Source organism: Onychomys torridus, chromosome 2 (assembly GCF_903995425.1).
Source record: "Onychomys torridus chromosome 2, mOncTor1.1, whole genome shotgun sequence".
NCBI classification, from domain to species: Eukaryota; Metazoa; Chordata; class Mammalia; order Rodentia; family Cricetidae; genus Onychomys; species Onychomys torridus.
Genome location: NC_050444.1, coordinates 119509658 through 119534927, shown reverse-complemented (window position 1 = coordinate 119534927; position 25270 = coordinate 119509658). Strand labels below are relative to the sequence as shown.

General features: G+C 44.8%; 1 protein-coding gene across 1 annotated transcript in view; it reads right to left on the bottom strand.

Annotated features, from left to right (window-relative positions):
• The window catches only part of Jak1 (Janus kinase 1), a 115453-nt gene that overhangs the window by 22748 nt on the left and 67435 nt on the right, over positions 1-25270 (bottom strand). The window contains exons 2-9 of the mRNA XM_036177837.1: positions 22433-22514; positions 20022-20220; positions 17189-17312; positions 12467-12620; positions 10075-10238; positions 8323-8662; positions 6393-6578; positions 2152-2309 (exon numbers count right to left, since the gene is read on the bottom strand). Of these exons, the coding sequence (XP_036033730.1) occupies positions 2152-2309; positions 6393-6578; positions 8323-8662; positions 10075-10238; positions 12467-12620; positions 17189-17312; positions 20022-20220; positions 22433-22438 (1331 nt within the window). The 5' untranslated portion in view covers positions 22439-22514. The remainder of the gene's footprint in view (positions 1-2151; positions 2310-6392; positions 6579-8322; positions 8663-10074; positions 10239-12466; positions 12621-17188; positions 17313-20021; positions 20221-22432; positions 22515-25270) is intronic.

The window sequence follows — 25270 nt, the reverse complement described above, 5'->3', positions numbered from 1 at the left end:
CTTTCCTGCAGTAGCCTCATGACCACAAGAGGCCCGGCTCACAGTAAGTGCTTACTCAGTAACGAGCCGAATAGACAGATACCTCAGTGATGAGTGAAAGAGCAGAGGAGAACACGCCTTATACTCCTTTGTATTCCCCAATGCAGTGAGTCATGATATGCAGAGGGCACAGAACATGCCTGGTAAGCACACTGACAAGTGTTGGTGGAAAGAGTACTCATGTGGTCAGGGTGCTTTAGAAAAGCAGAGACTTGCCAGGCAGTGGAGGCACGCATTTTAATCCCAGCACTCAGGAGGCAGAGGCAGGTGGATCTCTGTGAGTCTGAGGCCAGCCTGGTCTACACAGTGAGTCCCAGGACAGCCAGGATACACAGAGAAACCTTGTCTTGGAAACCAACCCCTCTAACCCCCCTAAAAAGAAGAAGGAGGAGGAGGAGGAGGAGGAGGAGGAGGAGGAGGAAGAGGAGGAAGGAGGAAGAAGGAGGAAGAAGGAGGAAGAAGGAGGAAGAGGAGGAAGAAGAGGAAGGAAGAAGGAAGAAGGAAGAAGGAAGAAGAAGAAGAAGAAGAAGAAGAAGAAGAAGAAGAAGAAGAAGAAAAGAAAGAAAGAAAGAAAGAAAGAAAGAAAGAAAGAAAGAAAGAAAGAAAGAAAGAAAGAAAGAAAAAGAAAAGAAAAGCAGAGACTTCAAGAACTTTCCAACTATGCCATATGGTCATTGATATCTCCATACCGTCGCTCATATTAGTGCCTTACCTGGATGGAACACACACCATCTCTTCTTTGAGACCTAGCAAACCATCATTGACTCTTCAATGCTTAATTCAATTTGAATAGTAGATTTCAGCTGCCCACAAACATACACCATTTATTCCTTCACTCTCACTCAATGTCCTTGCTGTGCATGCCAAAATAGCAGTAAGCAATGTGGACATGGTTCTGCCTGCCTTAGGAGGCTCATTCTCTGGGAAGAGAAGCAAGTCAAACAGGAAACACGGACATAAAACTAAACATTGGACTGGGCAGTGGTGGCTCACGCCTTTAATCCCAGCACTTGAGAGGCAGAGGCAGGCAGATCTCTGTGAGTTTTGAGGCCAGCCTGGTCTACAGAGTGAGATCCAGGACAGGCTCCAAAGCTACACAGAGAAACCCTGTCTTGGAAACTAAAACCAACTAAACATTGGTGGTAAGGAGGTAGTGAGCACCACTGAAGGAAAGCAGAGCACAACACAGTACTCAGAGGGAGGAATGGGAGGACCAGTATGTTGTCACCTTACATAAGGTGATTAGAAAGACTTCTCGGACAAGGCAGTAGCTAACACCTGAAGGAAGGAAGGGCTGTGGAGACCCTAGAGCAGTGGTTCTCAATCTGTGGATCACTACCCATTCAGGGGTTCACATATCAGATATCCTGCATATCAGGTATTTACATTTTGATTTATAGCAGTAGCAAAATTATAGTTATGAAGTAGCAACAAAATAAGTTTATGGCTGGGGTCACCACACCATGAAGAACGGTATTAAAGGGTCACAGCATTAGGAAGGTTGAGAACCACTGCCCTAGAGGAAGGGCATTCCCCACATCAGGAAAAGCCAGTGCCAGTGTCTGTAGGCTCAACTGAAACTGGAACACCAGAGAAAGATGCTTTCAGGGCGGCCAGCTCCTTGCTCTGCAATCCCTCAGGGCCTGTCTCCCGAGGCTGTGGGCCTCTCTCAGCCAGTGACCACATACCACCAAACTATTCTCTCGGGGAACCAAGATGGGAAGAAAGGGGAAAGCATGTCACATGGAATACAGATGAAGACAATTCCTAAGATTTCAAGATCTGCATCCGGTCTCCCTTGAAGTGCGCAGTATTGGACAGGATGATAGGAGCTGGCTATGGAGAAGTGAAGGGGTTGAACTACAAGAAGCAGATACCAAACTAAGGGAGTAGTCAGGCATGCTGTAATGGCCATGGCAGGAAATGACAGGAAGGGCTGATGGAAGATCAGTTAGCACAGTAAGGAAAGAAGGTGCCTCCAAGTGCTAGCCACTGGCCTACTGCCCCAGCCTCAACAACTGGCACACATGGAGCTAAGGGGACTAGACTTTCTACCTCTAAAACCTGAGCTCTTCGCACACCAAACATAATTGAGAGCATTCTGGAACCAACCAGATTGGTCCATGACAGCCATTCTGTATATTGTGGACAATCAGTGGGGGCGCCACATCAGTGCAGAGGAAATGGTGGGCATCTGCTGTGAGCCGGAAGTAGCCATCTACCAGGGACACAAAGGACAAGGCCTCCTCGTGAGAAGAGAGCTTCAGTTCCTGGTGAGAGAGAAGACATATCACAGTTACATCACTATCCTGATGTGGCTGGCACCTACCTGCAGATACCTTTGAGAAGCAAAGTCCAAATGCTCTAGAGTAGGGAGGAAGCTGGCTGAAGCAGGCCCCACCTGGAATACAAGTAGCACCTTAGTCTCCTGAGCAGCATGAGAGGTGTGTGGGAGATGCAGAGAGAATCGACAATCAGCAATACTTGGCAGCTTGCTGGCATTCTGCTTTTGTGAAAGGCCAAGTACTGCCTGCTCTAAGAGTGGAAGCAGAGAGCAGGAATGTTCTCAGGTGGGCAGAGGGCACAGCAGTGAATCACAGGCTCTGCAGCCTGCCTCTTCCGGTTCACAGCATCTCTACCTGATACTGGGCTCAAACATAGCCAATTCACTGTTTTTATATTCAAAATGGTCAACTAGAGGCAATTTCATGTTGTTTAACCATGAATCTGTGTGTCCTTAACAGGTTACTTAACCTCTTCGTGCCTCTGTAAAATAGGGATAACTAGCACCACAGAGTTGATATGGTAAATAAAGCAGCTGACATTTGTCAGGTCCTTAGAGGAGGAAATGCCTGGCACCTTAGTGTTGGTGTCGGTGGAGAAGAACCAACTTCCAAGGACAGGTGTTTCTGGTGCCTTTCTTGGGATTGCTCCTTTTGCAGCACCGTAACCTGGCAGACCCAGAGGCCCATGTGCCTAGTGTGAACTCTGACTTTCAATATGGGGGCACTAACTGGGTGCCAGATGTGACTGGCAGCTCAGACAGGATGGAGCTGCTCATAAAATGTAAACCCCACTCTGCTGTGGTCTTACAAGGCTGCCCACTGTGATTAACTAGACCACTGAGCTGCTGTCACCACCACCCTTACCCCTCACATTCCTTGGGGGATGGAAACTCCTTAGAAGCCCTAATGACCCTGGCAGAAGTGTGGCCTACAGCCAGGCAGCCTCAGACAAATCCTGCCACTTTCCCAATATCAAGTACCATACAAGTCCCTATGGCTCTCCACTGCAGTCTCAGGTCCCCATTGGAAAGTGAACTGACACCCCTATATCTAACAGTTCTTCTACAGCAACAGTTCTCAACCTTCCTGATGCTGCAACCTGAGTCCAAAGCCAGCCTTGACTGCATGAGATTGACTCAGTCTAGGAGAGAAAACAGAGCCAGGCAGTGGTGGCACACACCTTTGACCCCAGTACTGGGTAGCACACACACCTTTAATCCCAGGAAGTGATGGCTGGGTGGAGAAAGGCATATAAGGCATGAGGAGACAGGAACTAAAGGTTTTTCGGCAGAGACGGCCCTTTCAGCTAGAGGCTTTTTCAGCTGAGGTTTTTCAGGCTGAGGAGTTAGAGGTGAGACGTGGCAGTGGCTTGTTCCTTGTCTCTCTGATCTTTCAACATTTACCCCACTATCGGGCTATGGGTTTTTATTACAAGACCATTTAAGATTTGAGCAACAGCGACACCTTAATATAGTCCCTCATGTTGTGGTAACCCCAACAATAAAATTATTTTCATCTCTACTTCATATCTATCTAATTTTGCTACTGTTATGAATCATAATGTAAATATCTGATATGCAGATGGTCTTAGGCACCCCTATGAAAGAGTTGTTCAAATTCCAAAGGAGTCGTGACCCACACGTTGAGAACCATTGTTCTGAAGACTCAAAACCACAGGCTCTTCACTATAATCCACGACCTGGGGTGAGGTATCAATAACACGCTTCTCCCTCCTTTTCCCCCAACATCTCTCAACAGTTCTATTTCTCTCTTTACTTCTTAAATTTTTTATTAGATTTATTTGTGTGTGCATGCATGTGTGTGTGCATGAACACATGCATGCCACACTGCACATGTTGAGGCCAGAGGACAACTTTCTGGAGTCAGTTCTCTCCTTCTACTGTGTGTGGCTCCTAGTACTGAACTCGGGTCTTCAGGCTTGGTGGCCAAGTGTCTATACCTACTGAACATCTCACCAGCCGTTCACTTCAACTACGTTTTTATTTCTGATAGTTATTTGTTTTAATGTTTGAAAAGGGGGAAGGTAGACAAAGAAAATGACAGCCACTCACAATCTTACCACAAACGGGTGACCGTGAAGATGGATCATTTGCTCTAACAGCATATGCACATGCATGCTAACCTCCAAAAACTTGGTAAAGTCTATCAGTACTAGCTTATAGATCAATATTTACATTGTTTTTATTCCGTTTACAGAGTTTTCTTTTTTAACAGTTTAGTTATGTAATATCTCACTACTCAGATGAACTGATCATTTTCCAGAGCCTACTATTTGTATACCTAGCGTGTTTGCAGTATTTTGACACTGTAAATACTGATGAACTGAACACTTACTTATAAGCCACTATCTGCATCTCCCATGGTTTCTGGAAAACATATTCCCTGGGTTCTTAAGTGGAGACCCACAGGAATATTTGCAGGTTTGCACCTGCTGTCCCACTGCTTTCCAGAAGGCTGTCAGAAAGGCACCTCTAGAGAGGAGCTGGGACCTGTGTCCTGAGCCACCTCAGTAGGCTTTCCTTTGAGTTGTGTGTTATCTTTCTGACACTGCTTTAGGAAAACAAGGTATTTCCCTGGTGTGGACGCCCTCCACTCTGTAACATGCCTGTCACACTAGCCTGTCCTCAACATGTGACATCAGAGGTGACTTCCCACAACAAAAACATGTTTATCTGGCAGAGCAGCCACCACTTTCCCTGCCAAGCCGGCCTGCTTGTTTAGGCTGTGTCCTCCAGTGAGGTGACATTCTCTCTGCTCTCCCAGAGTCCCTGGGTGTGCCTGACACCCTGGTGGGGCTGCTGTGTGGCCTGCCACTTGCCTGAAATCTAATCGTGTGCCAAGTGTGGCTTCCCACCATTTTATTACAGATGACCCACCCAGCTCAGCAAAGCAGCTGCCTGGCAGCCTTTGGGAGCTCTATCTTTTCCTTTTAAAATCAGAGATTAATTTACGGTTAACAGTATGAGATAGACTGGAGATGAACCAGAGCCTACAGTAATAAACTTTAGGGACAGTCAATGATACACAGAGTGGCCCAGACAGCAGAAAGACAGAAGGACCAGAAAACAAAATGAAGGGCAAAGAAGCCAGATGTCGGATCCAGCTCTGCTGTGGGGTCTAGTGCATGAGCAGGGCAGGTAGGGACGCGGTCCTTGCAGAGCCCCCTCTCTTTACCGCCTCCTGCTCCTTGTCTAGAGTACTGAGAAGGTGGGAAGGTGGTATTTGCTGGGTTTGGGAATGTAGGTCTGGTTGTGCAGTGGACCAGGCTCTCAAGACACTCCTGAGACGTATGGACTCCCTAGGGAGGTGGAGACTGGGAGGCATTAGATTGGCAGGACAATCTAAGGAAGAAGCTGGATACCAGTCCTAGGGCAGGGCCATCACATAGCGGGCTTTTGTCTAGGATAGATCTCCATGCACCTTTGGCCACCACACTAACATGGTAAAATAAAAACAGGGCTGATTTAACTCCGTTTCTTTCCTATCCGTGCCCGCGTGTGTGTGTGTGTGTGTGTGTGTGTGTGTGTGTGTGTGTGTGTGTCTGTCTGTCTGTCTGTCTGTCTGTCTGCCTGCCTGCCATAAGTGTGCAGGTGCCCACAGAGACCTGAAAAAGGCACTGGATTCCTAGAGCTGGTTTTGAATCACAGGACATGAACACTGGGGTCTAAACTGGGTCCTCTGAAAGGATTGCTCTTAACAGCTGAGCCATCTCTCTGGCTCTGTCACTTGTTCTTGTAAACTAAATGTCGACACTGAAACGTCATCGGGTGGTTCAAAACCCTAATGCAGATGGACATTTGCAATGACCAAGCACGGTACTGAAATGCGCCAGTCTAATTCTGACGCAGACACTGACAGAGCTTGGCAATAGGACTTCTGGCTTAAAAGGGACCATCGCCAGACCTTGAACTGGGAATGGCACTCTGGAAATCCTGGACCACAGAGACATCCTCAGCAGTGTCTGTCTGTCTGTCTGTCTGTCTCTCTCTCTCTCTCTCTCTCTCTCTCTCTCAGGAGCCAGACTGAACATCTCCTGAGCAGGCTTACCATGTTCTTGTTGTCCTGCTTGTTAATGCTGACCACAGACTCCTTTATTACAATGTGGGTGATTTCGGGGAAATAGGAAAAATTGTTCCAATCTTCCCGGACTTTATTTCTCTCTTCATCCTTCTTGTGTTTATATTCCAGTTTTTTCCGCTTCAGTTTATTTTTTTCCTTTTCAACAGGAACAACCTGATAAGATAACAAAAGCGACATGATTTAGTTAGCTTTCTCATTTTCTGTTGGTCAAAGGACAGTGCTTCAAGCAGTTTTGTAAAGGGCAAAGGCCCACGGAAGAGAAAGTCAGCATACCCAAAGTCAGAGTAACTCAGAGACCACTGGCTTAGAAACAAATGATGGCGTCCTATCAGAGAATCCTGGGATTTCATTCTCCAGTAACCCTTGATGAGCACCCAGATTAAAGTGCTTCCACGATTTACATCGTGCATGCTGATGCTGGAGATGACATAATGGGCATGCACCAACCACAGGCCTCCTCATTCCAGACCAATAGTGTGCTTCAGCACAGGCAGAGAGCAGAGCTTCCCCAACACAAATGGGCAAAACTCAAGTTTCTCCTGCTGCCAATGTTTTGACTTTGTAATAGTGAGGCTTTACAAGAGATGATATGAATCCATATTTCAACAACTGACACACTGAAGAATACACAGCTGCATGAGTTTATCCAGTTGACTAGCACGAGCTCTGCAGAACAGATTCCACATTAACTTCCTGTCTGTACCAGTTACTTAACCAGTCAGACCATCTCTGAGTCACCATTTCCCCAGCCATAAAATATCAGCTTTTATAATCTTCATGAGATTAGGCACATGCCTATCTATACTTTAACTACTATGTAGAAAGCCCTTGGTAATTTGGTATTGTTATTTTAGCATGAAAATAAAGCATGGGGAGAAAAATGAATCTTACATTTAATATTATTACTTGCAGTAATAGCTATGCAGCTACAGTAATTCAATCAACAGTTATTATCAGTCGGGGGCTGTGCCCACATGCCATCCATTCAGTTCTCTCAACAACAGCAGCTGCAGTCAGCCCACTGACTTCATGGGTTCTACATCCACCAATTCTGTGAGCAAAGATTCAATAGCCAATGGGCAAAGTGTCAGTCCTGTAATGCTGTGTCTGTACCTGCCTGCACTCTTTTCTTGTCACTGTTCCCTAAATAGTCCAGTGTTACTAGTTATGTAGGATTTACATAACATTAGGTATTCTAAGGCAATCTAGATGTGACAAATGTACACAGAAGGCTAAATAAATAAAAATACTGTATCATTATCTCGGAGACATGAACATCCACAGATTTTGGTACTGCACAGAATCATGAGACAATATCTGCCCCCAGGTACTAAGAAACAACTTCACAGATGCGACTCTCCCTAACAGATGAGTCCTATGTACCTGTATGGGTAGAATAACCCTCCTAAGACCACATAACCATAGGAGTGGAGCTGGAATTTGAACATGTCTCTTAGAGTAAACTCTTGTCTTTACCTCATTTGGCAAAGACCAACAGCTTTGGATATAGTTCAGCAGTAGAGCACTTGCCTCAATACGTGAAGCCCTAGATTTGACTCCAGCACTGTAGTGACACCAAGTCGGGGAGGGGTGTGTCGCATGCTCTAGGCCCTTGATTCCATCCCCAGTACAATAAAACAAACATCTCAATAAAGCTTCACAACACAAGTGTAATTATCTATTTTGTGAAGCCCAAAGCCTGCTGAGGTTCAGTTCTTGCCTCAACTATGGCTCAGTTAGGATGTGAGGGATGAGTAATACATGGCCTCCAGCCAAGGTGATTGAATTTAGCCTACGGGGTGAGCTCACGCAAACAAGGACTCTGACAGGCTCCAGAGCACACACCAGTGACATAGAAGCTTCTCGTCTCCTTCATCAGACACCCACAGCCACTTACATTTGGTTTCTGCCGCCACTGGATCCCAAGATTTCCAGTCACCATGACTTCATAGAGAACACTGCCACTGTCATTCGAAGGGAAGCGACTCAATTCATTTTCTGAGGAAATCAGTAGCATAGAAGTCTCAAATATTTCAGCTCCATAATGTTTTGTCAATGTTTCCAAGGTTGCCAGGTATTTCACCTTCAGATCATGTGTGGACACACTGCTGTCACAGATGGTCTTGTTGTTAAATTCCTTCAGGAAATCCTTGAAGACATTATTTATTCTCATCCTGGTAAGAAGGTTCCTCTGTCTGATGGATTTATTCAATGTTTCTGGAATATATCGCTTGTAGCTAAAAGAAAATTGAAAAAAAACTTTTACATACAAGTTAGCAAGAAATGATTATATATGTCTCTATGACTTTCCTTGTATGGATAGGCAAATGAAAAAACAGGATCTAATCCCAGAGGATCACGGATGTAGACAATTACAAAGAGCTAGACATAGGCTGGAGAGATGGCTCAGTGGTTAAGACTGCTCTTTCAGCCGGGCAGTGGTGGCGTACACCTTTAATCCCAGCACTTGGGAGGCAGAGCCTGGCAGATCTCTGTGAGCAAGAATCAGGACAGGCACCAAAACTACACAAAGAAACCCTGTATCAACAAAACAAAACAAAAAACAAAAAGACTGTTCTTCCAGAGGACCCACATGGCAGCTCACGACTACCTGTAATTGTGAACCAACACCCTCATACAGATATACATGCAGGCGAAATACCAATATACATAAAATAAAATAAATAAATTATTGTAAAAAAAAGATAGAAATAGAAGTAACCTCATGAGATTCATGCTACTATCATAAATAATACAGCCACAAAGAACCCTCCCTTCATTTTGGAGGGGTACGCCTGAAGGTTAGTCCCTCTTCTATGGTACTTGGGATGGTCCTAAATGCTCATAGATGCTAGGCAAGAGACTCTAGCACTGAGCTATATCTTTTACAAATAAGCTCTTAAAAATGGGATTGTTTATTCTCTTTCTTTATTTTGTTTTTCAGTTTTATTTGAGACAGTGTCTATGTATCCTTGGCTATCCTGGAACTTGCTATACAGACCAGACTGGCCTCAAACTTATAAAAATTTGCCTGCCTCTGCCCCTGCCTCCCAAGTGTTGGGACTAAAGGGATGGACTACCATGCTCAGCTGGGGTTGTCTTTTATGGCTCATTGGTGAGTGGAAATGCAATTCAATTTCACAAATGGGCTGAAATTACATAGACTGAATATTAATCTCAAACCACACCTTGATACAATTTTCTATAACTAATAACTGACCATTCCTCACATCAGAAGAACCAGCTCCCAGGCCACTGAGTCCAGGCTACAGAAGGCACTCCGACAGACAGCACTGTCACTGTGGGAAGGACAGGAAGCATGGAGCGCATGCAGATCACTCATCTGCCTAGAAACTTCACTCTAGCTCACATTCCTGAGAGTCTTGAACAGCATAAAAAAAAAAAAAAATCAGGCCACAATTTTAGTGCTACTTTGTACAAATATTCAAAAATCTGAATCATGCAGAGAGATGTCAGAAAAACACTGCAGCAGTAAACAGGAAGGATGAACAGTAAAATGACATCAGCTAGGTGAGATGGAACGTGCCTGGAACACCAGCACTTGGGAGGCTGGACCACATAAAGCAAAACCCAGTCCCAAATCAATAACATGACCCCACTATCCACTCAGGCTAGCAGGAAGGCGTACCTGATGTCTTTGGGGAGTTCTGGCAACTGCAGCTTCTTCATCATGGCATAGTGGGAGATGGCCAGGACAGCCATCCCCAGGCACTCATTCTCAATGTCATGTCCATCCTGCTCCGTCTTGGGGTCCCGAATGGGAGCCAGGCATTTGATCAAATCATACTGTCCCTGGGGATCAGAGAAGAGAAAAAAGATGAGCTGCCACCTAAGCTTCAAGAGCCACCCATGTTGATCTTGAGAGGATCAAGTTGGTCAAATGCCACACAGCGAGAAAAGGAATCAGAGTGTCTCCAGTATCAAAGCTGTTTCCACTAAAATGGAGCACAAGGCAGTTAAGAAGATGTCCTCCCTAGATTACTTCATTCATTCCTTTAGTGAGTGTTTAGCGAGTACTTGTTTGTCAAGGTGCTGGTGAAGAGCACAAACTCATAAAGCCCTGTCATGGGGCTCTCTACATAGACAATGCCCATACACAGTGTCTACATCAGGTCTGAACTGCATCAGAAACAGACAGAAGACACTGGGCCGACAGCATTAGCTTCCCAGCCATGTACCAGCCAGCCTAGTGTAGGGACTGTGTGTATGGAGTTGGCAGGGCACCAGCTCCCTTTCAGATGTGGGTTTGGGGAAAGAGGAAGGAGTCACATTCCACAGTGCATCATTACCACAAACCATTAGTTTGTCCCACACGTGTTATTCACATTTTTAGTACAGAAAAATGTTGCCAGAATACACTATCTCACATATGGGGGGAAGAGTACAGCATTCCACAAACTATGGGGACTTTAAAAACAAAATATAAAACAAGACTAAAAACCAGTACCCAAAACTAGCCTCGTTCAGAGCAATGATGAGCCAGCACAGGCTCACACTCACTAACCCCTAACCTCCCTGCTAGACATGTGAGCCACTACTTTACTTCACCTTAATCCTCACAACAGCCCTGTTAGTCCTGGCAGAAAGGAATGGAATAATGAGTAGACATTCTCCTAGGCTCTGGAGATTTAGCAATGGAGAAACTACACTTCTGACCTCATGGGAGGGTCCATTCTGAAGAAGAAAACCAGGAATCACTCATGGTAGATGCTTACAAAAAAGTAAAGTCAAACAGAAGAGTGTCGTGGGAACTGAGATAAGCCTGATCCTGACTCCAGGGCACCTTCCCTTAACCCTGTAACAGCCGTGCCAACTCTCTGCTAGGCATCCCCCTCCAGGAAGGTGGATGTCCAGCTGCTCTGCATGGGTAAAGGTGGGTCTGAAGAGAGGTTTTCTTTGCTTTTTTTTTCTTTCTTTTTTTGAGCTTTTATAATTTGTGTTTATTCTTCATTTAACTTTTAAAACACGATTATAGTTGAATATTAAAACAAAAACAGCAGCCAAGTAGTAAACATATTATGATTACCATCCCCCACGTTCACTACTGCAGAGAGAATGACAGAGCAGAAGAGAGGTTTCTACTGAGACACTCATTTTCTCTAGGAAAGCATTTCAGTGTCATGCTTTTGTTTTGTTTTGGGGTGGGGTGGGGTGCTGCAGTTCCCCTTGTGTCCACAATAGGACTTTTTTCTTTCAGGTAATAAAGAAAGGTCACAGGCCAGTTACACCAAGTTTTGAAAATGAACAATGATCTACACCAACAATGCTTGAGGAGCAGAGAAAATCTGAAGCTGAGGTCCTGGGAAGAGAAGGGAGAGTCTGACTGTCTACATAACTAACTCAAGGAACTCCATGCTGAGATGCTGACTTCCCTGAAGGTGAGAGTCTAAAGCAAGGAGGACGTCATCCCTGAAGCTGGACACTCTTCCTCTCTTTGGGAGTTCTTCCTATTCAAGCCTTTCCACAGTCTTTATCACCAAAGTCTGTCCCTTTAAGAAGGATTCTTATTGAGTAGCCCAGGCTGACCTCAAACACCCAGCAGGGGTCTTTAAAGTTCTGGAGTTACAGGTGTCAGACACCATGCCAGGCCCTATCATTTCTTATGCAGTATATCTATGTATCATTTACAAACTCACTGTTTCTTATTGTCTACCTTGAGTATACAATGGTACACACAGACACTTAAGTCGTTTCACTTAAGTACCCAGTGTCTTGGCAAATATAACTGCATGAAGCAAACAAGACACAGACACCCAGTAAAAATAACGTGTTACATAAATGAATTGGGGTGAGGCCAGCAAAGTGGCAGACAATTGGGGAAGAAAAGTGGTTGGCCTGGAAAATCCACAGCTGGGAGCCAGCTCCTTGGTTAACAGACTACCTTCCCTGGCCACCTGCCTTTCCCAGTCACCTGGGCAAGAACATCACAGAACGGGCCATGAAGTGCCACTAAGGACTCTGAGCTCCATCTGCTCTCACTGTCCTCACGAACTGCAGGCCTCCCGGCTCAAGCTTCCTACCTGCGCAAACAAATATTCCAGTGAACTGGCATCAAGGAGTGGGGTAGCTTCTGGAACCTTTTTCTTCTCATATCCATTCTTCTGCTTCTTTGGAGAATGTCGCCATACAGACTGTTCGTTGTCATTGGTTCCATGCCAGTTGGTAAAGTAGAACCTAAAGACAATAGGAATAATGTCAAGTGAGGCAGAAGATCCCTGGACTGCTGGCCTGGGCTGAAGCTGAGCTGTGGAAACCAAAGTCACAAGACTTGCATCTGCAACCCTCGTGACCCTGAGGAGCCTTCTCACTCTCCCAAGAGTGCCCTACAATGTACCTTCAACACCTCCTCTGGTCAGGAGGATAATGTCCTAGGGATCACAGGACAACTCTTCTGACACCCGTGAACACTGATCACACCTCCCTAGGTAAAACACCTGCTGCCTACAACGAGCAGCTACCCTACACTCTAGTCCTTCATGGCTGTCCTCCTATTCTTGGTCCTACCATTTCTGAAATCAAGTTCTGTCCTACAATCAACACTACTACACAGTGTTTCTTAGGTCCCAGTTGGCTGTTATTGAATTGGTGATGCATTTTACAATGAGCAAGGCTTCAAAGGAGAAATACAAAAGCATCGTCTGTGGTGACCTAATGAAAGTGCATAGCACTTTACAGCTTTATACCACCTAATCCTAAGAGCACTCCCCAGGCAGACTCCACTGTCCCTTGTGCAGATGGAGAAAACTGAAGTCCACTGAGGCGAAGTGACCCAACACTCCAAGTCTGACTCACTACCACTTTGGTCTGTCACTGCTGGGGAAACGGGATGGATTTTAAGCTGTGGGAGAATGGCTGAGCTACTCTGGCCCAGTTGTCTCCAGGCTGCAGACTCAGCTCTGTCTGGGGCTATCTCCCAAATAGGCCATGTCACTGAGAAGCAATAACTCCCACCCTAAAGAGCTCCTATTAAAGGCAGACAACAAAAGAGCCAGGACAGGAGACAGAGGGCTGGCTCTCAGGCACAGTCTCTGCCCTCTGTGAGTTCCCTGCCCACAATAACACAAAACAACAGGAAGTGGGACACATGTCATAAGCAGAACTACACTGTAGCTTTCACAGTCCCCACACACTTCTCTTTTCCTCTATAAACATCTGCTAAGAGCTACATTTTACAACTCCTAGATTTAAACTCAGTTATTTGGGATTTTAAATAAAATGTAAATATCTCATGGATCCCTGGTGATATTATGAGCCATTAACACCATGTTTAATAGGTAACTTGTCCAGAATAATAACTTATCCTGGGGTGCACACAACCTGCAGGCTACAGGTTGAACATTCCTGGTTCTAGAATACACACTGCAAGTAGGTACATGGACAAGACAAACTGCTTCTGAAAGAACAAGATGAGCTGAACGGGCCAGGAAACAAGCAGGTACATCTTGAAACAGTGTGGGCAAAGTGAGAGCTCCCTGGCAGCAGAGGCCACAGCTGTCTTGCTCCGCACCAACCCCCCAGAGCCTATAATACAGCAGGTGCTAATTATGTGCTTGACAGATAAACAACAAGAGATGAACAAACTCAAGGAGTCGCAGTCAACATGGAAAGGATGGATACATCACTCTAAAGGTAACAATCAGTGTTTGCAGCTTCTGGTGGTTGTGCACAGCCCATCATCTCTGTAGATCATGAAAGGACCTGGGAGACTGACTATGGGCTTTAGTGTTTCCTGCATGCAGAAAGAACCACACACTGCACAAACTACACCAGGTCACCAAAGCAGATGACAGGTTATCCCTTAGTTTCCATGTATGTTCTAGGAGACCAGATTCCAGTTACACTAAGAGCCAAGGGGACCCACCAATGAAGAGGCTAGTGTTTCTGTGGGCCCAGGCCTTACAGTACTCTTCACAGGAGCAACATAACACACCAGAGAGGAGTCAGTGAGGTTCCACACTTCTGTAAGCAGGAAGTAAGGAATGAACCACCTGGCCTGCTACAAAAGTTCAACCCAAGATCTGACTGAAGAGATATAGGCCAGGTAAATTCTGTCAAGTGGCAGGTAAGACCACGACAGAACCACAAGCATTATGTTCAACATGGCAGCTTCCCTGCAATCTTGCCGAGAGAAGCGCTGAGGACAGGTACTCTCTGAACCAATCCAACCCATTCATCTAGGACTAAAAGTCTTTAAATTGGTAAGCAAGGTACAGCGATGTATGCTCACAATTCCAGTATCTGGAAGGCTTCTGCGGGAAGATTGCAAGTTCAAGGCCAGCCTAGGCAACCTGGCAAGATACCATAAAAAAAAAAAAAAAAAAAAAATGTGGTGCTCACTTTGTCAGCACAAATACAGAGAATATTACATGGACCAGTGCAAGCATAACATGCAATGCCGTGAAGTATTCCATACTTAAAAATAGAAGATGACTATCAATACTAACAGTTTCCTAATTACTAATAAAACTAGAAAGAACACACCACTATTCCTGGGTTTTTATGTAGGTCCTGGGTGAGGATCCAAATTCATATCCTCACAAGCACTTTATTGACTGGGCCAGCTCCAGTATAACTATAAAATTCTCAAAATTATCAATTTACTGTAAAGTAAAAAAAAAAAAAAATTACCAAGCAGCTTACTGAACTTATCATATATAAATCCTGATAACATGGTCACAGTTAAAACAGGGTGGGAGGTAAGTGCCGTGTTCTTACAGCCCAGGCTCCTTTTCAGAATGATTAAGTGCCGTGTTCTTACAGCCCAGGCTCCTTTTCGGATTGATGAAACGAAACAGCAGCAGATCGCCAGATGCACCTAGAAAGCTCCTGGCCAGTGGTGGTGGCACACGCCTGTAATCCCAGCACTTGGAAGGCAGAGGCAGGAGGATCTCTAGAGTTCGAGGCCAGCCTAGACTACAAAGTGAGTTCCAGGACACCAGGGCTGTACAGAAAGACCCTGTCTCAAGTGGGGGAAAAGTTCCTGAGAAACAATCCTAGAGATAGCCACACATTCGAAGTTTGCATTTAAACATTGCGCCTAATGAACGTTCTTAGGTTCCTACAGAACTGGACTGAAGTCAGTGATTTTCACTTATAAGGGCTTCTTTTCTTGAAAACAAATAAAGAATATGATTGTCTTACATTAACATGTATCATAACTAACTGTCCGAATCATTCGGTAAAAACGAAAACCACGATTAAAGGGCAAGAATCTTTCCTGAAATGGAGCCGGGACGCCACTGAAGGAGCGGCCAGCACTTGCTCTCTTGCTGTCCTCGCTTTTCTTCAGTGGTTAGATCACCAGCTTTCAGGCTCTTTGTAGACTGTTCAAATGCAAATGTTTGAGTTTAGGGTGGTATCTTTTCTCCAACTTCAAAGAGACTGTGGTAACAAGGCAGTATCCTGTTGAAGTACACTGGCAGTGCGCTGAGGCTTCTGGGTACTTCCTGCAGCTAACACAAAGGAAACAGGGGACCGCAGCAACCAGCTGGTTCCGTTACCAACGAGGCACTGCCAAGATGGTTTACTGAGTGAGAAACTTCATCAGCTTTCCCACTGGGAAAACGGGAGAGATGAGTCAGGCAAGCTCAGGTCTCCTGTAAATGCCCAATGCTGCCATGCTGGACTCTGACCTAAGTCTAGCCGCCTACGGGGAAAGAGTCAGAACTCAAGGGCACGTCCATGTCCAGACTTCCAGCAGCAGGTCTATCTCCAGTTTTGATCACAGAACCAGCCCCCTGGCTGTGGGAAGTAAGATCAGAATGAGAAAAAGAAATCAAAGTGTAGTGAGAAGACTCAGCTGGGAGGGCTAATAAGTCCCTAAATCTGGGGTGAGAGAGAGGCACACCGCTCTCCACACACGGTGAGCACCAGACGGATGGTGCCACCAAAATGCAAAGGAGGTAGCAGCTGGAAGGTGTTTCCAGCATGGCCTGACATCCTCTTAGCACCTGGGCTAATCTACTGATTTAACCAGATTTATACACATCAAGACCCTTTTCAAAAAGGGACCGGCCTCCTTATCAGCTCCAAGGCTAACTAAGCACACGCTCACATGTGCTTCACTACTATCCGAAGACTGTCACTTCCACAGCAGCTCCTGCACACACTGACAAGGTGGAAGTCTGCCCCATGGCAGCACCAGCTGTCTATGTAGTCTTGGGACACTGAACAAAGTTCATGACATGGGGGAAAGTCAAGGAAGGCTCACCAGAACAAAAAGCATACAAGCAACAAGAGCCAAGAGTTTTCTGGAGGCCACAGCATAACTCCCAGAGAGTAAGACTGAGAATTTATCTCTTGTCACCTCTTCAGGTGGTGTACAGAATGCTTCTTAGCCACAGCCTTCAGTAGGAAATACATTTTATAACATACCTCACAAGTCTTAAAACACAATGAGCTTAGGAGATCTATAACTCTATATATGGTTTCTTGTTTCTTTCCCTGGTTATAACCCACTATGTTAAACTTATAATCATGACTCACCATGTGGGAAACTTTGCTAGAGGGTTGGATTCTATCCAAAACACTCTTTGTATCGTGTTTACAAAATGTGGCAGAGGTGATCAAATTCACCTTAAATCACACTCCACCATAGAAGATGTCCCTTCTCATACCAAGCCAATACAAAGTTACAAACCACAATGACTCCAGTACTTCTTCCTAAGTGACTCAGGGCCCCGGCCAAACACTGCCCCAGATAACATGATGAAACCCGCTAGCACCAGCTCTGTGGGCTGTACCTCATGCGGTAGTGGAGCCGGAGAGACATCTTGTCATCCACAGTGATGGTGTGATTCGGAGCGTACCAGAGCTTGGTGTTTTCATCGTACAGGGCAAAGAGGTTGTGACAAAGAGGAGAAATACCTGGGGAAAGAGCACACCAGAGAGCTATAGGCAGATGCATTTGGTCACCTGTTTTCAAAGAGCAACATATGCAAAGATTCTCTCATCCAGAAACAATCTAGGTCATCTCGTCCTCTCGGGGCAGATACAACTCTCGATTATGTTCACTCAGGGAGTTTTAATCATATTAATCAAGAACAGCATAGCTCCTCAGGAGCATGTACAAATTAATCTCCTGGCAAACCAAATTAAAGCGATTTAAAAATAAAATTTGGTAGCATTTCTCATCACAGGGTCTTACCAAATTCTGATTAAAAAAGAAAAGAGTGGCCGGGTGGTGGTGGTGGTGGCGGCGCACGCCTTTAATCCCAGCACTCAGGAGGCAGAGGCAGGTGGATCTCTGTGAGTTTGAGGTCAGCCTGGTCTCCAAAGCGAGTTCCAGGAAAAGGTGCAAAGCTACACAGAGAAACCCTGTCTTGAAAAACCAAAAAGAAAAAAAAAGAAAAGAAAGAAAAGAAAAAGAAAAGGGCTATCTCAGAGGTCCATAGATCCTACCTGATGTGCATCTTTTTAATCCCAGCAAGGAAGAAACATCTGAGAAATGTAGGAATTCCTCAATCTGCTTCCTATAATTTGTTTAAACAACTCTGACTCTGTGATTATACCATAATATACACAAAGAAGTTCCTGGTCACCATACGAACTGCATATTAGGATAAACAATAAGCAAAGTGACTTCGCCAGTGATTAAATGTATTATCATTAATAATTAAATGCACTTAAGTACTCTTTATACTATCATAAATGTATGTATTAGCATTAACTAGCAAGAAGATCTCTTAACAAAGCTGGCCCAATAGTGCTGGGTCTCCTACTCCACTACCTGCTCTTTTTAAACTAACCAGCATGCTGGGAAACCAGATTAGGAAGGGCCATTAGGAGACAGCATACATGTACTCCAACAGAAGAACGAAGGGACATGAGTGCCAATGATCAGTTGTTACTGTTATCTTTAGCACTAGCCAGATCTCAAGTAAAGAAATGGTAATTATAAATTAACATCTCCACTCCTACCCTCATAAAAAGATTGCTTCTCTCGAAACAACAGTGGCATTAACAAGGCCATTCCTGACCCTTACAGCCTCTTCCAGTTTGGACCCTGGGTTGAGAAGTTACAGGTGCCTGGGCATCTTGAAATCCTCTTCCGTCACTTCAATCTGTGCCTCTCAGAAGAAAAAGTGTGGACTGGCAAGACAGCTCAGCAAGTAAAGTCACTTGCCCCCAAGCCAGATGACCTGGGACCCACATGGTGGAAGGAGAAAAACAACTCTTGCAAGTTGTCTTCTGATCTCTACCCATGTGTGCTCATGTGCATGTACACACACACACACACACACACACACACACACACACACACACACACACACGTAAAAAAAAGAAAAAGGAAACAGAGAGGAAAGTCTTCCCTTTAGTTACTTCAAAGCACATCTTCCTTTGGAAACAAGAGCCAACATATTCTTCCTCATACATAAGCCTCTCCCCTTTTGTTGGTGTTTTGGTATATGAGGCACTTTAGGCAGAAAGATGTGTACTGGGAAGTAAATGGAGCCTCCAGACAAGCTGTATGACTAACAAGATCTTAAACATCCCTACAATGTTGCTCTCAAAGCTAAGAGCACAGGTAAAGCATGGACCAGGCTCTGCAGCATCACTGCAAGTTACTTCATCACCATAAGAAGAGTTACTACAATCCTTCCCAAGCAGCTTTACTGGAATACAATTTACAACTATAAAAATCTACCTGTTTTAAGTGTATATTCCAATGAACGTCAATAAATTAAGTCGGTGAGACATGTGGTGTTTCTACAGTTTTATGGCCTTACTCTCCATCTAAAATTAGGTAGGCAAACACGACGCACCACCAAGTGGGGAAGGATTATGAACGGAGATCTATTTTGTTAGGTGCTCTGGTTTCTCACCCTAGCAAGGTAACAGACTAACTTTAAGTAACAAGTCTCACTGTTTCTTTTTTTGCTTATTAAGTTTCAGGTTAGCCCACAAGAGCCTCACTATGGCATTTTCATATATATGTATTTTTATACACAAATCTCACTTTTATAAAGAGACGATGAACTCCCTTACTGTCCTTTCCACAATCTAGAATGACTAAGCCACAAGGGCAACCCTAAGATTCTCACTTCAACCCAGCACCCATGGGAGAACAGACCAGAGCAGGAGGATAGGCCAAACTTAAGGAGTATGTTAGGAAACAGTCCTACGGATTTCACATTCACACTTGCACTGGGTGCTGATGTCATTCCAATTACAGATATTTGGGAGAAAAGAGAATGGAGCTTTGGCTGGGAGTGATGGTGAACGCTTACAATCCCAGCACCCATGCAGATGTCAGGAGAAATACAGCTTTGAGGCTAGCCTGGGCTATGTACTAAGTTCTACAACAGCCTGAACTAGTTAATGAACCGGCCCTAAGACTGAGCCTCACAGAAGGCAAGGGTCATTCCTTGGTATTCTATAGCTAGCTCATTAATGATAAAGGAGGAATATACCATGTTTCAGTGAGAAGTAAAATCCAGGATTAGTAAATAAGGTAGAACCCTGGCTTCCAGAATGTACACCTTGTTCTCAGCAGAAATAAAAGGAGAAGAGAGTCCACATGTGCTTCTGGAGAGTGTAGCCCTGCAGCCTCCCAGGCCTGCGGCCAGTACTCACTGCACTCCTGAGCGGCCCGGATGCACAGCTCCTCTGCAGTGTACTGTCCATTGCCCAGGCGGAGTGGCTCCCTATCCAAGAGATAGAAGGTCACTTCCACTCCTGGCTCAGGGACCACCTGCTTCACCTCAGTCTTCTTGAAGCTCCTCATTTTAGCACAGAACGCCATGGCATTGCAGTCCTCTTTAATATTTAGATACTGTAGGGAGGAAAAGAAGCCAATGCAGTCATCCCATGTGCTGTTTGCTATGAGGGAAAGCAGGCAGGCATCTGTGGTGTTGGGTGAGAACTGCTACCTTTTCCATCCTTAATACCAACTAGGTCAGGGATTATAAGTGAGAAGAAACCATAAAAATGATTAATTATGCATGGTAACTAAGCAATCAGACTATATTCCCAACAATCAGAATAATCTTAGGCATGATTTGAACTGTTTTCTCTATTTGCACACTAGTTGTAGTTGAAAAGTAAGCTCTCATCTGGAGCAATAGCGTTAAAGGACTGATGCATCATTAGAATACTGCTGCCTCTGCTGGGATCACATAAATTCTAAACAATCTACACAAAGAATCATAGTCTTTCCATCTCATGTCTATCCCCTACAGAACAGGAAGCTTGGTGAAGACATGGGCCATGCTGTCTCTGTGCTCCTGTCCTCATCTGAGGCAGTGTACACAAAGTGACTACTACTTATGCACTCTTATAAATCACACAAAGGACCATGAAAAGTGATGACTCGGGACAGGCCCCCATCATCTGAGGGAAGCAGGACAGGCATCTTGTGCAGGGCAAGACACACAGGTAAATTCTTTGCAAGAAAATAACTCACAAGGCCTTCAAAACAAGTGGTCCATGACCAAAGGAGTCCCAGGACTGAGCCCAGGGAAAGGCCACTGGAGGAAAAGAGCAAGGGAAACCCCACATATCTTTCAGCCCTTGCCTAACACCAATGACCTCCCAACCATTTTCCTGCCTCAAACTATTTCCTTCCTGCCTGCCAATCTAGGCTTCACTTGAGTTTCCAAGTATTATCTCTGAAACACAGATCAGATCCTCCACGAGTTGCCCATTTTCTGCAGACTACTCTCAAACTGAAACAGCTCTTTATCTCCTGGTTAGCTGATCCCATCACCTACCTCATCTCCTCTCACTTCTAGCTGCTTAAAACCCAGGTCACCTCGTACCCCTGTCTCCTCACCCCCACCCATTCTACTCCCTGTGTGGTCTTCAAATATGCTGATTCCACCACTGAAATACACTCACCTCTTAGCTTTCATGGCAAAGTTCAATCTTCTTCAGAAACCAGTCCAGACTAGCACTTCCTCCAAGAAGCCTTCTCTGAGTCCAGCTGTACCCTTACGCTGGATGCCATCTCTCCTTTGTTACTAAAATTACCACACTAGCCATAAGGTATTATGGTCATCGTATGCATGTCCCTGTCCACTGTGAACTCCCTGAGCATAAGAGCTGCATTTGTCATTGTATACCCAGTAACAAGCACAGAGACTTGCATACAGTGAGTACTTGGGAAAGGATACAAGGATGTCCCCAAATAGGAAAAGTCCTACACAACCCTCACACCAAATCCATTTACTTGGTCTATTAGCTGTCATGATGACAGGAAGTGAGATAATTTAAATGGGTCTCACTGTTACAAATCAAAGGCATTCAATTTTAGTTTATAATATCCAAAATAAATCTAAAAACTAGAATCTACTTGAAATCAGGCTGAAAAACTAAGCTAATTGACTCACCTTGCAGTTCAGATAATCAACATGAAAATCAACAGTATTTTAAGCCTGCTTCACAACATGAGACAAAACAAACCTCCATTTTAGAGACTGTTTGTAGACACAACAGAGGAAGAATTCAGAGACAGCTATACCTCAACTCTAAAGAAACAATTAGGTATCCCTACAAACTGTACATGTACAAGGCATGGCACTATTAGCAACACAAAGAAAATGCCCACTGATAACTTTTGGCAGGAGAGGACCCATCATACAAGTTGTCTCTACAGCTGCTGAAACATATCAGGTGTGTAAGGGTCCTCTGGGTAATGCAATATGCACTGATACCCGTGAGAACAGACAATAAACTGTTAACAGTGTGGCAAGCCAGGAGAGGTTATAGAGAACTTTAACTTTACTTCCCGGAGCCTTTGGTGTGCACAGACTGTTTAAGCCAGCATAAACAAAACTGGGAATGAATAATGTACAGATGTTTTAATAATTAGAGGACAGAGTATAGACAGTCCTATATAGGCTGGAAATCACAGTTTAGTGCAATAGTGCAGATATAATCCCAACACTGGGTAGGCTGAGGCAGGAGGATCTCAAGTTCACAACCACTCTGGGCCACAAGTAAGGTCCTGCCTCAAAAGAAAATGCCAAGGAGGTAAATGTGCATACCTGCATTTATTCGGCTGTCCAGGGTTCCCAAAAAGCAGACTGGATTTTCTTCTTTACTTTCCAAAGCCCATTCAGAACTGATCTAGGGACAAAAATTGATCAATTAATCAGCTTGGAGGTGGTTAGATTTTAAAAGAAGAGGGTATTTTCACTAAGGAAAAAGCAAAACCTACCTAGGAAGGAAAATGCATTGGGAGAAAGGGACAGAAAGTGACTGAGAGACCTTAGGATGGCAGAGACAACCTCGAGTATAAAAATCAAAGATGTTTCATTGTTCCAAGAAAAGAAGCCAGAGCTTCTGCTTCGTGGTGTAGAGTATCCTGTCCTAAGAACAGCTCTGTTCACCTCTCCCCTGACCTGTGACTGGCAGTTCAGATGCCCAAAGGTGCTCATTCCTACAAAGTGGTTTTGCCAATGAACAGCTGCCAACTAACGTATGGATTCACATTCGGCTTCTCTTTATTACTGAGCACGTTTGATCAGAATCTGTGTGAAGAAAAGTAAAGCCCTGGACAGTCCCTGGCAGCAGAGATGGACTAGAAAGCAAGAGATGAAAAATGGGCTAGCAGCAGTCCCCATCATCTTACATCATCACTATTGAGAGACAGCATGAATAAAAACCCAAAAGCAAGAGTACCACAGGACCTCTTATGCTCCTATCACCCACTGGGTGACAGGCTAGAGAGTAAGAAAACCCTTTCTACAATGCCTGAGAGTTAGTAGAAGTACTGATGGTGGGAGCTGGAGAGATGGCTCAGTGGTTAAGAGCATCTGTTCCTGCAGAGGACCCGGGTTCAGTTTCCAGCACCCACTTGTGTCATACAACCACCCATAACTCTAGTTTCTAGGGCCCTGATAACTTACTCTGAGATCCAAGGGAAACACACAATGCTCAAGCACACACTCAAGCAAAAATATTCAATCCACAGAAAATGTTTTTAAAACACTTATCGAAGTGTTTTAAACAATAGGCCAAGCAGGAAATGTGAGTGTGAATTTTGATGTGACACTTTGGTTTGGCAATTAGGACTACAAGTACCTTCAAAAACACTCAAATAACAAATCATTTTGCCTTCAGCTTTTAAAATAAGCAAGAATACATGATAACTGCTTGAAGACTATGAGCAGACTCACTGTCTCGTGACATCAGTCACTAGAAAATAACTTAATAATAATGCTGTGCTTTGTGCAGAAGTGGGACTTCAAAGCCACATTTAGATGCCCTCCATTCACTCTGCATGGCTCTCCAACTAAGAAAAGGAACTGGCTGAGGAAAAGAGCAAGGTGGTCCCTGCCCACATGGAGCTTAGAGCCTGCAGGAATAGCAGAACCAGCCAGAGAGACATAGACAGACAGTACAGACTGGGAGTGGGACAGACAGAGCCTGGGGCTCAGGGAGGCAGTGACACAGGACATGGATGTGCAGGGAGTGAGAGGGAAGGTAAAAATGCCAACTGTCGAAAGCAGTCTGAGCAAAAACATCAGCATGGGCAAAGGCCCTAGAGGGAAAGCACTAGGCTAAGGAAACCTAGACTAGTTTTTCTCACACTGGGCATGGGCAAACTTGCTAAGAACACAGTTGCATGCCTTTACCAAGGACGAACAAAACCTGACCAGGAACTCAACTTCAGGAAAGGGTCACAGACTCAGAGCCCTCTAAAAGAGCCGAAGACATTCTACTAGTCCCACCAGGCCTAGGTTCTGTCCAGGGGGCTACTGCATAATCCTTTTTGTACTTAAAGCTGCTTTTTAAAAAATTATTTATAGATTTATTTTATATCCGGGCCCCAGTTTCCCCTCCCTCCTCTCCTTCCCTACCCCTACCCCTGTTATAACCCTCAAATCCACTCCTCCTCTGCTTCTGTTTAGGAAAGGGCAGGTCTCCCACAGATATCGACAAAACATGGCAAATCAAGCTGCAGGAACACTAAGCACCTCCTGTGTATTAAGGCTGGGCCAGGCGACCCGGTATACAAGTAGGGTTCTAAAAGCCCCTGTTCCCACTGTTAGGAGTCCCCCAAGAGGACCAAGCTACACACTGGAACATATATGCCGAGTGCCTAGCTCAGTCCCATGCAGACTCCCTCATTGTTGGTCCAGTCTCTGTGAGCCCCTAACAAGTCCAGGTTAGTTGATTCTGTGGGGGTTTTGTGGTGTCCTTGACCCCTCTGGCTCTCACAATCCTTCCTCCCCTTTTCTGCAGGCCTCCCTGAAGTTTTTAAATATATACCATTAGGTCATGCAGTACTTAATCTGAAAAGTCAAGAGTTTCCTGGGCCTCACACAGCTTTAAAGTAGCCGCTCCTACAACAGGCTATCACTGCAACCTCTAAGCACGGGAAGTTTGGTTTCCCGTTCTTCAGTATGTGCTGCAAACAGCACTATCCTGAAATCACAGTGTATGTATTCCACCTTCAGATGAGTCTCCATCATTGCTGGCAAACAGTAATGCAGTTCAGACTCCTGAGGCCTAGCCTGAACTCTGAGAAACAAGGTTAGCTATAGGATTTGCAGACAATTTACTCTGATGTTTTGCATGCTGAATTAATACAACGAACTCTCAGAAAACTGACATTCTAATAATAAAAATAACATACACAACATTTAAAACGACCTGTACTAAGCTCCTCAAGGATAGCACCCTGGATCTACTTTCAAGAAAGTATGACTGCCCTTGTTCATGATGACAAGTAATTTTGGTGTTACATTTGTACAATGGCTTCATTCAAGACACGTTTCTGTCAAAATAAACCCAACTATGATTTACCTGATCACTTGTAGGGGAAGTAGAAAAGGAGCAAAATCATTCTTTGGTTAAGTTTCTTATTACAAAACAGT